The 14167-nt window shown below is 61.8% G+C and overlaps 1 protein-coding gene across 1 annotated transcript in view; it reads right to left on the reverse strand.

Moving 5' to 3' along the window:
• Positions 1 to 14167, reverse strand: part of LOC139240075 (brevican core protein-like) — an 88965-nt gene that overhangs the window by 25662 nt on the left and 49136 nt on the right. Inside the window, 1 exon segment of the mRNA XM_070868449.1 lies at positions 11621 to 12667. Coding sequence (XP_070724550.1) covers positions 11621 to 12667 — 1047 coding nt within the window.

The raw sequence follows: 14167 nt of genomic DNA on the forward strand, positions 1-14167 counted from the left end.
ATTCCCGGGATGGCGGGACTGACCTATCAAGAAAGACTGGATCAACTGGGCTTGTATTCACTGGAGTTCAGAAGAATGAGAGGGGATCTCATAGAAACGTTTAAAATTCTGACGGGTTTAGACAGGTTAGATGCAGGAAGAATGTTCCCGATGTTGGGGAAGTCCAGAACCAGGGGTCACAGTCTAAGGATAAGGGATAAGCCATTTAGGACCGAGATGAGGAGAAACTTCTTCACCCAGAGAGTGGTGAACCTGTGGAATTCTCTACCACAGAAAGTAGTTGAGGCCAATTCACTAAATATATTCAAAAAGGAGTTAGATGTAGTCCTTACTACTAGGGGAATCAAGGGGTATGGTGAGAAAGCAGGAAGGGGGTACTGAAGTTGCATGTTCAGCCATGAACTCATTGAATGGCGGTGCAGGCTAAAGGGCCGAATGGCCTACTCCTGCACCTATTTTCTATGTTTCTATGTGTCAGTGTAAGGGTTACACGGTGCGTTAGCCGAATGCTTGCCCACGATGCCTCCGTAGCCAAATAGCCTGCTGATGTCCGCCATTCAGGTTCATCTACAGAGAATGTGCGTTCCTCCCATTCCGGCCTGTTGCCCATCCCCCGATTCCCATCTCTCCACCATCGGTGGCCGTGCCTTCAGCTGCCTGGGCCCCAAGCTCTGGAACTCCCTCCCTAAACCTCTCCACCTCTCTCTCCCTTTAAGACGCTCCTTAAAACCAACCTCTTTGACCCAGCTTTTGCTCTCCTGTCCCTGATATCACCTTCTGTGGCTCGGGGTCAGATATTGTCCGATAATCGCTTCTCTGAAGTGACGCGAGACGTTTTACTGCATTAAGTGCACTCTCTCAGTACTGTCCCTCCGACAGTGCGGCACTCCCTCAGTACTGCCCCTCCGACAGTGCGGCACTCCCTCAGTACTGCCCCTCCGACAGTGCGGCACTCCCTCAGTACTGTCCCTCCGACAGTGCGGCACTCCCTCAGTACTGCCCCTCCGACAGTGCGGCACTCCCTCAGTACTGTCCCTCCGACAGTGCGGCACTCCCTCAGTACCGCCCCTCCGACAGTGCGGCTCTCCCTCAGTACTGCCCCTCCGACAGTGCGGCACTCCCTCAGTACCGCCCCTCCGACAGTGCGGCTCTCCCTCAGTACCGCCCCTCCGACAGTGCGGCGCTCCCTCAGTACTGCCCCTCCGACAGTGCGGCGCTCCCTCAGTACTGCCCCTCCGACAGTGCGGCACTCCCTCAGTACTGCCCCTCCGACAGTGCGGCTCTCCCTCAGTACCGCCCCTCCGACAGTGCGGCGCTCCCTCAGTACTGCCCCTCCGACAGTGCGGCGCTCCCTCAGTACTGCCCCTCCGACAGTGCGGCACTCCCTCAGTACCGCCCCTCCGACAGTGCGGCACTCCCTCAGTACTGCCCCTCCGACAGTGCGGCGTTCCCTCAGTACTGCCCCTCCGACAGTGCGGCGCTCCCTCAGTACTGCCCCTCCGACAGTGCGGCGTTCCCTCAGTACTGCCCCTCCGACAGTGCGGCGTTCCCTCAGTACTGCCCCTCCGACAGTGCAGCGCTCCCTCAGTACTGCCCCTCCGACAGTGCGGCACTCCCTCAGTACTGCCCCTCCGACAGTGCAGCACTCCCTCAGTACTGCCCCTCCGACAGTGCGGCACTCCCTCAGTACTGCCCCTCTGACAGTGCGGCGCTCCCTCAGCACTGCCCCTCCGACAGTGCGGCACTCCCTCAGTACTGCCCCTCCGACAGTGCGGCACTCCCTCAGTACTTCCCCTCCGACAGTGCGGGGCTCCCTCAGTACTGCCCCTCCGACAGTGCGGCACTCCCTCAGTACCGCCCCTCCGACAGTGCGGCGCTCCCTCAGTACTGCCCCTCCGACAGTGCGGCACTCCCTCAGCACTGACCCTCCGACAGTGCGGGGCTCCCTCAGTACCGCCCCTCCGACAGTGCGGCACTCCCTCAGTACTGCCCCTCCGACAGTGCGGCGCTCCCTCAGTACTGCCCCTCCGACAGTGCGGCTCTCCCTCAGTACCGCCCCTCCGACAGTGCGGCACTCCCTCAGTACTGCCCCTCTGACAGTGCAGCACTCCCTCAGTACTGCCCCTCCGACAGTGCGGCACTCCCTCAGTACTGCCCCTCTGACAGTGCGGCGCTCCCTCAGCACTGCCCCTCCGACAGTGCGGCACTCCCTCAGTACTTCCCCTCCGACAGTGCGGCGCTCCCTCAGTACTGCCCCTCCGACAGTGCGGCACTCCCTCAGTACCGCCCCTCCGACAGTGCGGAGCTCCCTCAGTACCGCCCCTCCGACAGTGTGGCACTCCCTCAGTACCGCCCCTCCGACAGTGTGGCACTCCCTCAGTACTGCCCCTCCAACAGTGCGGCGCTCCCTCAGTACCGCCCCTCCGACAGTGCGGCGCTCCCTCAGTACTGCCCCTCTGACAGTGCGGCACTCCCTCAGTACTGCCCCTCCGACAGTGCGGCACTCCCTCAGTACCGCCCCTCCGACAGTGAGGCGCTCCCTCAGTACCGCCCCTCCGACAGTGCGGCACTCCCTCAGTACTGCCCCTCTGACAGTGCGGCACTCCCTCAGTACTGCCCCTCCGACAGTGCGGCGCTCCCTCAGTACTGCCCCTCCGACAGTGCAGCACTCCCTCAGTACCGCCCCGCCGACAGTGAGGCGCTCCCTCAGTACCGCCCCTCCGACAGTGCGGCACTCCCTCAGTACCGCCCCTCCGACAGTGAGGCGCTCCCTCAGTACTGCCCCTCCGACAGTGCGGCACTCCCTCAGTACTGCCCCTCCGACAGTGCGGCACTCCCTCAGTACTGCCCCTCCGACAGTGCGGCACTCCCTCAGTACTGCCCCTCCGACAGTGCGGCACTCCCTCAGTACTGCCCCTCCGACAGTGCGGCACTCCCTCAGTACTGCCCCTCCGACAGTGCGGCGCTCCCTCAGTACCGCCCCCCCGACAGTGCGGCGCTCCCTCAGTACCACCCCTCCGACAGTGCGGGGCTCCCTCAGTACCGCCCCTCCGACAGTGCGGCGCTCCCTCAGTACTGCCCCTCCGACAGTGCGGCACTCCCTCAGTACTGCCCCTCCGACAGTGCGGCGCTCCCTCAGTACTGCCCCTCCGACACTCCCTCAGTACTGCCCCTCTGACAGTGCAGCACTCCCTCAGTACTGCCCCTCCGACAGTGCGGGGCTCCCTCAGTACTGCCCCTCCGACAGTGCGGCGCTCCCTCAGTACTGCCCCTCCGACAGTGCGGGGCTCCCTCAGTACCGCCCCTCCGACAGTGCGACACTCCCTCAGTACCGCCCCTCCGACAGTGCGGCACTCCCTCAGTACCGCCCCTCCGACAGTGCGACACTCCCTCAGTACCGCCCCTCCGACAGTGCGGCACTCCCTCAGTACTGCCCCTCCGACAGTGCGGCGCTCCCTCAGTACTGCCCCTCCGACAGTGCGGCACTCCCTCAGTACTGCCCCTCCGACAGTGCGCCGCTCCCTCAGTACTGCCCCTCCGACAGTGCGGCGCTCCCTCAGTACCGCCCCTCCGACAGTGCGGCACTCCCTCAGTACCGCCCCTCCGACAGTGCGCCGCTCCCTCAGTACTGCCCCTCCGACAGTGCGCCGCTCCCTCAGTACCGCCCCTCCGACAGTGCGGCACTCCCTCAGTACCGCCCCTCCGACAGTGCGGCGCTCCCTCAGTACTGCCCCTCCGACAGTGCGGCGCTCCCTCAGTACCGCCCCTCCGACAGTGCGGCACTCCCTCAGTACCGCCCCTCCGACAGTGCGGCACTCCCTCAGTACTGCCCCTCCGACAGTGCGGCGCTCCCTCAGCTCTGTCCCTCCGACAGTGCGGCGCTCCCTCAGTACCTCCCCTCCGACAGTGCGGCGCTCCCTCAGTACTGCCCCTCCGACAGTGCGGTACTCCCTCAGTACTGCCCCTCCGACAGTGCGGCGCTCCCTCAGCTCTGTCCCTCCGACAGTGCGGCGCTCCCTCAGTACCTCCCCTCCGACAGTGCGGCGCTCCCTCAGTACCTCCCCTCCGACAGTGCGGGGCTCCCTCAGCACTGCCCCTCCGACAGTGCGGGGCTCCCTCAGCACTGCCCCTCCGACAGTGCGGGGCTCCCTCAGCACTGCCCCTCCGACAGTGCGGCGTTCCCTCAGCCGGGTGAACAGGAAGCTGCACTGTTGAGGGATGAAGTGCATCGAACGTTATCCCAACTGATCACAGGCTCCGGTTCTCCGGACCCTGGAGCTTCTGCCAGCACTGCCGAGGAATGGACCAATGAGGTGGTTCGTTGACCCAATGGCGGTTTTGAAGATGACGAGAGGGTTGGGATCGAGTCGAGCCGGAGGAACGTCGCTCTCTGGCGAGTGGATCAGTAACATGAGGACATCGATTTCAACATGTAGTTGGCCAAAGATCCAGAGAGGGGGATGAGGAGACGCGGGAGAGCTGTCGGGATCAGCAAGGCTCAACCAGCCGAGGTGGACCAGTACTCGAGGGTGGGGCTTAGAGGCAACATGCCTTTGTTACCTCGAGACTCGACTCGTCCAATGCTCCCTGCCCACATTCTCCTCTCCGTAAACTGGAGCTGCCCCGTGTCCTAACTCACACCCAGTCCCACTCACCCATCGCCCCCTGTGCTCACTGACCCCGTGTCCTAACTCACACCCAGTCCCACTCACCCATCGCCCCCTGTGCTCACTGCCCCGTGTCCTAACTCACACCCAGTCCCACTCACCCATCGCCCCCTGTGCTCACTGCCCCGTGTCCTAACTCACACCCAGTCCCACTCACCCATCACCCCCTGTGCTCACTGCCCCGTGTCCTAACTCACACCCAGTCCCGCTCACCCATCACCCCCTGTGCTCACTGACCCCGTGTCCTAACTCACACCCAGTCCCACTCACCCATCATCCCCTGTGCTCACTGACCCCGTGTCCTAACTCACACCCAGTCCCACTCACCCATCACCCCCTGTGCTCACTGCCCCCGTATCCTAACTCACACCCAGTCCCACTCACCCATCGCCCCCTGTGCTCACTGCCCCGTGTCCTAACTCACACCCAGTCCCACTCACCCATCACCCCCTGTGCTCACTGACCCCGTGTCCTAACTCAGACCCAGTCCCACTCACCCATCACCCCCTGTGCTCACTGACCCCGTGTTCTAACTCACACCCAGTCCCACTCACCCATCACCCCCTGTGCTCACTGCCCCGTGTCCTAACTCACACCCAGTCCCACTCACCCATCACCCCCTGTGCTCACTGACCCCGTGTCCTAACTCGCACCGAGTCCCACTCACCCATCACCCCCTGTGCTCACTGCCCCGTGTCCTAACTCACACCCAGTCCCACTCACCCATCACCCCGTGCTCACTGCCCCGTGTCCTAACTCGCACCGAGTCCCACTCACCCATCACCCCCTGTGCTCACTGACCCCGTGTCCTAACTCGCACCCAGTCCCACTCACCCATCACCCACTGTGCTCACTGACCCCGTGTCCTAACTCACACCCAGTCCCACTCACCCATCACCCCCTGTGCTCACTGACCCCGTGTCCTAACTCGCACCGAGTCCCACTCACCCATTACCCCCTGTGCTCACTGACCCCGTGTCCTAACTCGCACCCAGTCCCGCTCACCCATCACCCCCTGTGCTCGCTGCCCCGTGTCCTAACTCGCACCCAGTCCCACTCACCCATCACCCCCTGTGCTCACTGCCCCGTGTCCTAACTCACACCCAGTCCCGCTCACCCATCACCCCCTGTGCTCACTGCCCCGTGTCCTAACTCACACCCAGTCCCGCTCACCCATCACCCCCTGTGCTCGCTGCCCCCGTGTCCTAACTCACACCCAGTCCCGCTCACCCATCACCCCCTGTGCCCCGTGTCCTAACTCACACCCAGTCCCGCTCACCCATCACCCGCTGTGCTCACTGCCCCGTGTCCTAACTCGCACTCAGTTCCACTCACCCATCACCCCCTGTGCTCGCTGCCCCGTGTCCTAACTCGCACCGAGTCCCGCTCACCCATCACCCCCTGTGCTCACTGCCCCGTGTCCTAACTCACACCCAGTCCCACTCACCCATCACCCCCTGTGCTCACTGCCCCGTGTCCTAACTCACACCCAGTCCCACTCACCCATCACCCCCTGTGCTCACTGCCCCGTGTCCTAACTCACACCCAGTCCCACTCACCCATCACCCCCTGTGCTCACTGACCCCGTGTCCTAACTCACACCCAGTCCCACTCACCCATCACCCCCTGTGCTCACTGACCCGTGTCCTAACTCACACCGAGTCCCACTCACCCATCACCCCCTGTGCTCACTGCCCCGTGTCCTAACTCACACACAGTCCCACTCACCCATCACCCCCTGTGCTCACTGCCCCCGTGTCCTAACTCACACCCAGTCCCGCTCACCCATCACCCCCTGTGCTCACTGCCCCGTGTCCTAACTCACACCCAGTCCCACTCACCCATCACCCCCTGTGCTCACTGCCCCGTGTCCTAACTCACACCCAGTCCCACTCACCCATCACCCCCTGTGCTCACTGCCCCCGTGTCCTAACTCACACCGAGTCCCACTCACCCATCACCCCCTGTGCTCACTGCCCCCGTGTCCTAACTCACACCCAGTCCCACTCACCCATCACCCACTGTGCTCACTGACCCCGTGTCCTAACTCACACCCAGTCCCACTCACCCATCACCCCCTGTGCTCACTGACCCCGTGTCCTAACTCACACCCAGTCCCACTCACCCATCACCCCCTGTGCTCACTGACCCGTGTCCTAACTCACACCGAGTCCCACTCACCCATCACCCCCTGTGCTCACTGCCCCGTGTCCTAACTCACACACAGTCCCACTCACCCATCACCCCCTGTGCTCACTGCCCCCGTGTCCTAACTCACACCCAGTCCCGCTCACCCATCACCCCCTGTGCTCACTGCCCCGTGTCCTAACTCACACCCAGTCCCACTCACCCATCACCCCCTGTGCTCACTGCCCCGTGTCCTAACTCACACCCAGTCCCACTCACCCATCACCCCCTGTGCTCACTGCCCCGTGTCCTAACTCACACCCAGTCCCACTCACCCATCACCCCCTGTGCTCACTGACCTACATGGGTTCCCAGTCGAGAAATGCCTCGATTTCAAAATACTTGTTCTTATTTACAAATCCCTATATGGTCTCGCCCCTCCCCATCTCTGTAACCCGCTCCAGCCACTACACCCCTCCCTATCTCTGTAACCTCCTCCAGCCCCAACACCCCTCCCTATCTCTGTAACCTCCTCCAGCCTCTACACCCCTCCCTATCTCTGTAACCTCCTCCAGCCCCAACACCCCTCCCTATCTCTGTAACCTCCTCCAGCCCCTACACCCCTCCCAATCTCTGTAACCTCCTCCAGCCCCTACACCCCTCCCAATCTCTGTAACCTCCTCCAGCCCCGACACTGTTCCCTATCTCTGTAACCTCCTCCAGCCCCTACACCCCTCCCAATCTCTGTAACCTCCTCCAGCCCCTACACCCCTCCCTATCTCTGTAACCTCCTCCAGCCCCTACACCCCTCCCAATCTCTGTAACCTCCTCCAGCCCCGACACCGTTCCCTATCTCTGTAACCTCCTCCAGCCCCTACACCCCTCCCAATCTCTGTAACCTCCTCCAGCCCCTACACCCCTCCCTATCTCTGTAACCTCCTCCAGCCCCTACACCCCTCCCAATCTCTGTAACCTCCTCCAGCCCCTACACCCCTCCCTATCTCTGTAACCTCCTCCAGCCCCTACACCCCTCCCTATCTCTGTAACCTCCTCCAGCTCCTACACACCTCCCTATCTCTGTAACCCCCTCCAGCCCCCTAGACCCCTCCACTTCTCCCTATCTCTGTAACCCCCTCCAGCCCCTACACCCCTCCCTATCTCTGTAACCCCCTCAAGCCCCTACACCCCTCTCTATCTCTGTAACCCCCTCCAGCCCCTCCGAGATCTCTGCCCTCCTCCAATTCTGCCCTCTTGCCTATCCCCTGATTTCCATCACTCCACCATCGGTGGCCGTGCCTTTAGCTGCCTGGGCCCCAAGCTCTGGAACTCCCTCCCTAAACCTCTCCGCCTCTCTCTCCTCCTTTAAGACGCTCCTTGAAACCGACCTCTGTGACCCAGCTTTTGATCTCCTGCCCCTAATATCTCTTTGTGTGGCTCGGGGTCAAATTATTGTGTTTTGTCTTAAAACACTCGTGTGCAGCGCCATGGGAGGCTATACAAATGCAGGTTGTTGTTGAAGCTCAGCGTTGCGGACAAACAAATGAGGGAGGTGGGACTGAGCAAACCTGCTCTCTCTCAGAGCCGGCAGAGGCCAGGGGCCAAACGGGCATCTTCTGTGCTCGAAGGTCCAATGACTCACGCACTACTCCCCCCCACTCCCCCCCACTCTTTCCCCACAGCCCGGCACATTTCCAGTATTTATCCAATTCCCGGTTTGAAAGTCACTATTGAATCTGCTCCCACCGCCCTTTCAGGCAGCGCGTTCCCGATCACAACAACTCGCTGCGTAAACACATTCTCCCCCTCTCCCCCTCTGGTTCCATCGCCGATTATCGTCAATCTGTGTCCCTCTGGTTCCATCGCCGATTATCGTCAATCTGTGTCCCTCTGGTTCCATCGCCGATTATCGTCAATCTGTGTCCCTCTGGTTACCCGCCCTCCTGCCCCCGGGAACAGTGTCTCCCGATTTACTCGATCAAAACCCCTCGTGATTTTGAACACCTCGATCAAATCTCCTCTCAACCTTCCCTGCTCCAAGGGGAACAACTCCGGCTTCTCCAGTCTCTCCCCATCACTGAAGCCCCTCATCCCCCGGGACCCTTCTGGTCAATCTCCCCCGCCCCCTCTCTAACACCCTCACATCCTGATGGGCGGTGCCCAGAATTGGACTTCATCTAACTCCCTTTTGAATATATTTAGTGAATTGGCCTCAACAACTTTCTGTGGTAGAGAATTCCACAGGTTCACCACTCTCTGGGTGAAGAAGTTTCTCCTCATCTCGGTCCTAAATGGCTTACCCCTTATCCTCAGACTGTGACCTCTGGTTCTGGACTTCCCCAACATCGGGAACATTCTTCCTGCATCTAACCTGTCCAGTCCCGTCAGAATTTTATATGTTTCTATGAGATCCCCTCTCATTCTTCTAAACTCCAGTGAATACAGGCCCAGTTGATCCAGTCTCTCCTCATATGTCAGTCCTGCCATCCCGGGAATCAGTCTGGTGAACCTTCGCTGCACTCCCTCAATAGCAAGAACGTCCTTCCTCAGATTAGGAGACCAAAACTGAACACAATATTCCAGGTGAGGCCTCACCAAGGCCCTGTACAACTGCAGTAAGACCTCCCTGCTCCTGTACTCAAATCCTCTCGCTATGAAGGCCAACATACCATTTGCCTTCTTCACCGCCTGCTGTACCTGCATGGCAACTTTCAATGACTGATGTACCATGACACCCAGGTCTCGTTGCACCTCCCCTTTTCCTAATCTGCCACCATTCAGATAATATTCTGCCTTCCTGTTTTTGCCCCCAAAATGGATAACCTCACATTTATCCACATTATACTACATCTGCCATGTATTTGCCCACTCACCTAACCTGTCCAAGTCACCCTGCCGCCTCTTAGCATCCTCCTCACAGCTCACACCGCCACCCAGCTTAGTGTCATCTGAAAACTTGGAGATATTACATTCAATTCCTTCATCTAAATCATTGATGTATATTGTAAATAGCTGGGGCCCCAGCACTGATCCCTGCTTCTGATGGGGGTCCAAGGGCCACACATCGCCCAACTGTCAATTCTGCACAGTGACTGTTTAATGAGCACAGGAGGATCCCATTGGGCCCATCCAGCCCGTGCTGTGCCGGCTCTGTGACAGAGCGACCCAATCAGTCCCACTCCCCCCGCTCTTTCCCCACAGCCCGGCACATTTCCAGTATTTATCCGATTCCCGGTTTGAAAGTCACTATTGAATCTGCTCCCACCGCCCTTTCAGGCAGCGTGTTCCCGATCACAACAACTCGCTGAGTAAACACATTCTCCCCCTCTCCCCCTCTGGTTCCATCGCCGATTATCGTCAATCTGTGTCCCTCTGGCTCCATCGCCGATTATCGTCAATCTGTGTCCCTCTGGTTCCATCGCCGATTAACTCGCTCCGAGCCCCGCTCACCCATCACCCCCTTCCCCACATTACAACAGTGAGCACACTCCGAAAAAGATCATGATTGGCTGTAAAGCCAATCCGGAGACTGTGAAAGGCGCTATATAGATGCAAAGATCTTTCTTTTTCTTGTTTAAAACTCACTAGTGTTGAGTTTTTAAGCCTCCAACTCGAAAATACCCCCGTTATAATTCGGGGGGGGGGAACAGGACTGAGCGCGGGACACCCCCCACCCCCCGACAATCTTCCTACACCCCCCCTTCGCCCATTCCTTCCCCTTCCACACCTCCTGTCTTCCCCCTTTACCCCTCTCCCCTCTCCCTCCCTTCCCCCTTTACCCCTCTCCCCTGACTCCCTCCCTTCCCCCTCCTGCTCCCTTCCTTCTCCCCTCTCCTTCCCTTCCCCCTCTCCCCCCCCCGCTCCCTCCCTTCCCCCTCCCGCTCCCTCCCTCCTTCCTTTCCCCCTCCCACTCCCTCCCTGCCCCCCTCTCCCTCCCTTCCCCCTCCTGCTCCCTTCCTTCTCCCCTCTCCCTCCCTTCCCCCCTCCCCCCTACTCCCTCCCTTCCCCCTCCTGCTCCCTTCCTTCTCCCCTCTCCCTCCCTTCACCCCTCTCCCCCCCCGCTCCCTCCCTTCCCCCTCCCGCTCCCTCCCTTCCCCCCCTCCTTCCTTTCCCCCTCCCATTCCCTCCCTGCCCCCCTCTCCCTCCCTTCCCCCCCTCCCCCCCACTCCCTCCCTTCCCCCTCCCTGCCCCCCTCTCGCTCCCTTCCCCCCCTCTCCCTCCCTTCCCCCCCTCTCCCCCCCCCCCCGCTCCCTCCCTTCCCCCTCCCACTCCCTCCCTTCCCCCCTCTCCCTCCCTTCCCCCCCTCTCCCTCCCCTCCCCCCCGCATGTCCCAACATAAATGGCGAGATGTACCGAGGGAAGTGAATGAAGAGAAAAGCAAAGTGTGGAATGACTGAGGGAGGGGTGGGGGTGGGTGAATGAATGAGAAAGACAGGGTGGGGGGGGGGGGAGGTGTAAAGGCGGGTTAGTTGCGGTCGGGAAATCAAGAACAAAGTTACAGCAGAACTGATCGTTGTCTGTAAAATACGTTTAATAATATTTTCATGGAAATTATTAGGTGAATCACTTCATAGAAGTTGTGAGTTCTGATCATGCAGGGGCAGAGTTCCCGGCTCCCAGGGTGCGAGGGGAGGCCCTCGGTTAGCTGTGGGCTCGTTCCTCCTTCCTCGAGTTCGGAGATGTGTTGTTTTTTGAGGAATGAGGAGGCAGTGGAGGGGAGGGTGATCGGGGAGGAGGAGGAGGAGGGGGGGGGAGGGGAGTTTAGAACCCCGATACGTTGAGGTAAAGTGTGCCGAGGATGGTTAGAAGGAGGCAGCGGCTCTGGTTACCTGTCAGGTGGGCGGCCCGGCCCAGGGCGGCCGTTTGGGTGGGAGCCATGGGCGCGGGGGTCCCGGCCAGATCGGCAGCCCGGGTACGCGGGCCCTCCTCCGGCTCCAGCCTCCGCCTCTCCCCCAGGCCCCCCGAGGGGTCAGAGGGGGCCCACCGCTGCCCGCCGGGGAGGGGCTGGCCGCGGGCTCCCGGGCCGGAGCGTTGGGCGTCGGTGCCCGCCGCCGGGGACTGCGGTTTGGTCGGCGCGGCGGTCTCGGCGAGCGGCCCCCGCCAGGGGCTGCCGGAACTTTCCCGCCCCGCTGCCTCGAAAGCGTCCCCGGCCGCCGGCCGGCGCCCCGGGACGGCAGTCCGGCGCGGAGCAGTCGCGTCGCTCTCGGCCGGGGGGTCTCCCGACGCGCCCTCCGGCTCCCCGCTCCCGCCGGCGGCTCGGGGCGGGCCGGACGGGGCCCCCGGGTCGCCGAGCAGCTCCGCGGGATCCTGTGCCGGGACGCCAGCGGAGGGGCCGGCGCTGGGAGGGGCCGCGGGGAGATGCCACGGAGTCGGCTCGCGGTTTTGGCTCCTCATCCGGGTGTAGGAGGTCAACAGCAGCCCGGGCGGGGTGGCCCCAGGGCCTGAGGCCTTGCGGCCTGTCGTGCGGGCTCCCGGCCCGGGAGCCCCCTCCGGATTCGACGTCTCGCTCCCGCCGCGGTGTAGCGCGTGCCGCGTTCCTTCACCGGCGGCCCGGCTGCCCGCTGTCTGTCGTGTCCCCGCTCCGCGGGCGGCAGGTCCGGCCAGTTCCGTGGTCCCGTCCCCCCCGGGAGCCGAGGCCCGGGCCCGGTCGGCGAGCCCCCCTCGCGTCCCCGGCTCGCCGCGGCCCAAAGGCGATGGGGCCTCCGCGGCCGGCGGGGAGCCCGGTGTCGCGGCGGAGGGTCCCGTGGCAGGTCGGTCGCCGGACAGCGTCTCCCGCCCGCCTGGGGCCAGGGTCCCCGGTCCGCTGGCCTTCTCCCGGGTGCCGCCGATCCCCAGACCCCGAGACACAGCCGGCCCCTCACGCTCCAGAAACTGGCCTAGAAGAGAGAAGGGAGGGGGGGGTGGTGGGGAGGTTCGGAGGGGAGGGGGGGGAGAGACAGTATACGAGAAGGCTAGTAAACGGATCAAGCTGCTCGCCGAGTGTCACCGGCGCGAAGGAAACCCGAGCTCGACCCCCCCCCCGCCCGAAAAAAGGCGACAAATTCTCAAGTGTTCGCGGAGGTGAGGGAGCGACCGGGAGGGAGAGGCAGGAGGGAGTGCACAGGGTACAGGGTACAGGGGCTGGGACAGGGGGCACCGGGGTATAGGGTAGGTCGGGACCCTGGGGACAAGAGGAGGCCCATTCAGCCCCTGGAGCCTGTTACACAGGAACAGGAGGAGGCCCATTCAGCCCCTCGAGCCTGTTACACAGGAACAGGAGGGGGCCCATTCAGCCCCTCGAGCCTGTTACACAGGAACAGGAGGCCCATTCAGTCCCTCGAGCCTGTTACACAGGAACAGAGGAGGCCCATTCAGCCCCTCGAGCCTGTTACACAGGAACAGGAGGAGGCCCATTCAGTCCCTCGAGCCTGTTACACAGGAACAGGAGGAGGCCCATTCAGTCCCTCGAGCCTGTTACACAGGAACAGGAGGAGGCCCATTCAGCCTGTTCTGCCATTCCATTAAATCTTGGCTGATCTGCATCTTAACTCCGTCTACCGGTTGGATGAAGGGGGGATCAGACTTGGCCGTAATGTCTCCCCTCCCATGGCTCACGACTCATGCAATAGGATTGGCCTCTTTGGAACTGTGTAAGTGGCCTCAATTTTAAAATTCTCATCGTTGTGTTGAAATCCCTCCGTGGTCTCCACTCTCTCTAACCTCCTCCAGCCCCTACACCCCTCCCTATCTCTGTAACCCCCTCCAGCCCCTACACCCCTCCCTATCTCTGTAACCCCCTCCAGCCCCTACACCCCTCCCTATCTCTGTAACCCCCTCCAGCCCCTACACCCCTCCCTATCTCTGTAACCCCCTCCAGCCCCTACACCCCTCCCTATCTCTGTAACCTCCTCCAGCCCGACACCCCTCCCTATCTCTCTAACCCCCTCCAGCCCCTACACCCCTCCCTATCTCTGTAACCCCCTCCAGCACCGACACCCCTCCCTATCTCTGTAACCTCCTCCAGCACCTACACCCCTCCCTATCTCTGTAACCCCCTCCAGCCCCTACACCCCTCCCTATCTCTCTAACCCCCTCCAGCCCGACACCCCTCCCTATCTCTCTAACCTCCTCCAGCCCGACACCCCTCCCTATCTCTGTAACCTCCTCCAGCCCTAAACTCCTCCCTATCTCTCTAACCTCCTCCAGCACCTACACCCCTCCCTATCTCTGTAACCTCTTCCAGCCCGACACCCCTCCCTATCTCTCTAACCCCCTCCAGCCCCTACACCCCTCCCTATCTCTGTAACCTCCTCCAGCACCTACACCCCTCCCTATCTCTGTAACCCCCTCCAGCCCCTACACCCCTCCCTATCTCTCTAACCCCCTCCAGCCCCTAC

Source organism: Pristiophorus japonicus, chromosome 30, assembly GCF_044704955.1.
Source record: "Pristiophorus japonicus isolate sPriJap1 chromosome 30, sPriJap1.hap1, whole genome shotgun sequence".
In the NCBI taxonomy this organism is placed as follows: domain Eukaryota; kingdom Metazoa; phylum Chordata; class Chondrichthyes; family Pristiophoridae; genus Pristiophorus; species Pristiophorus japonicus.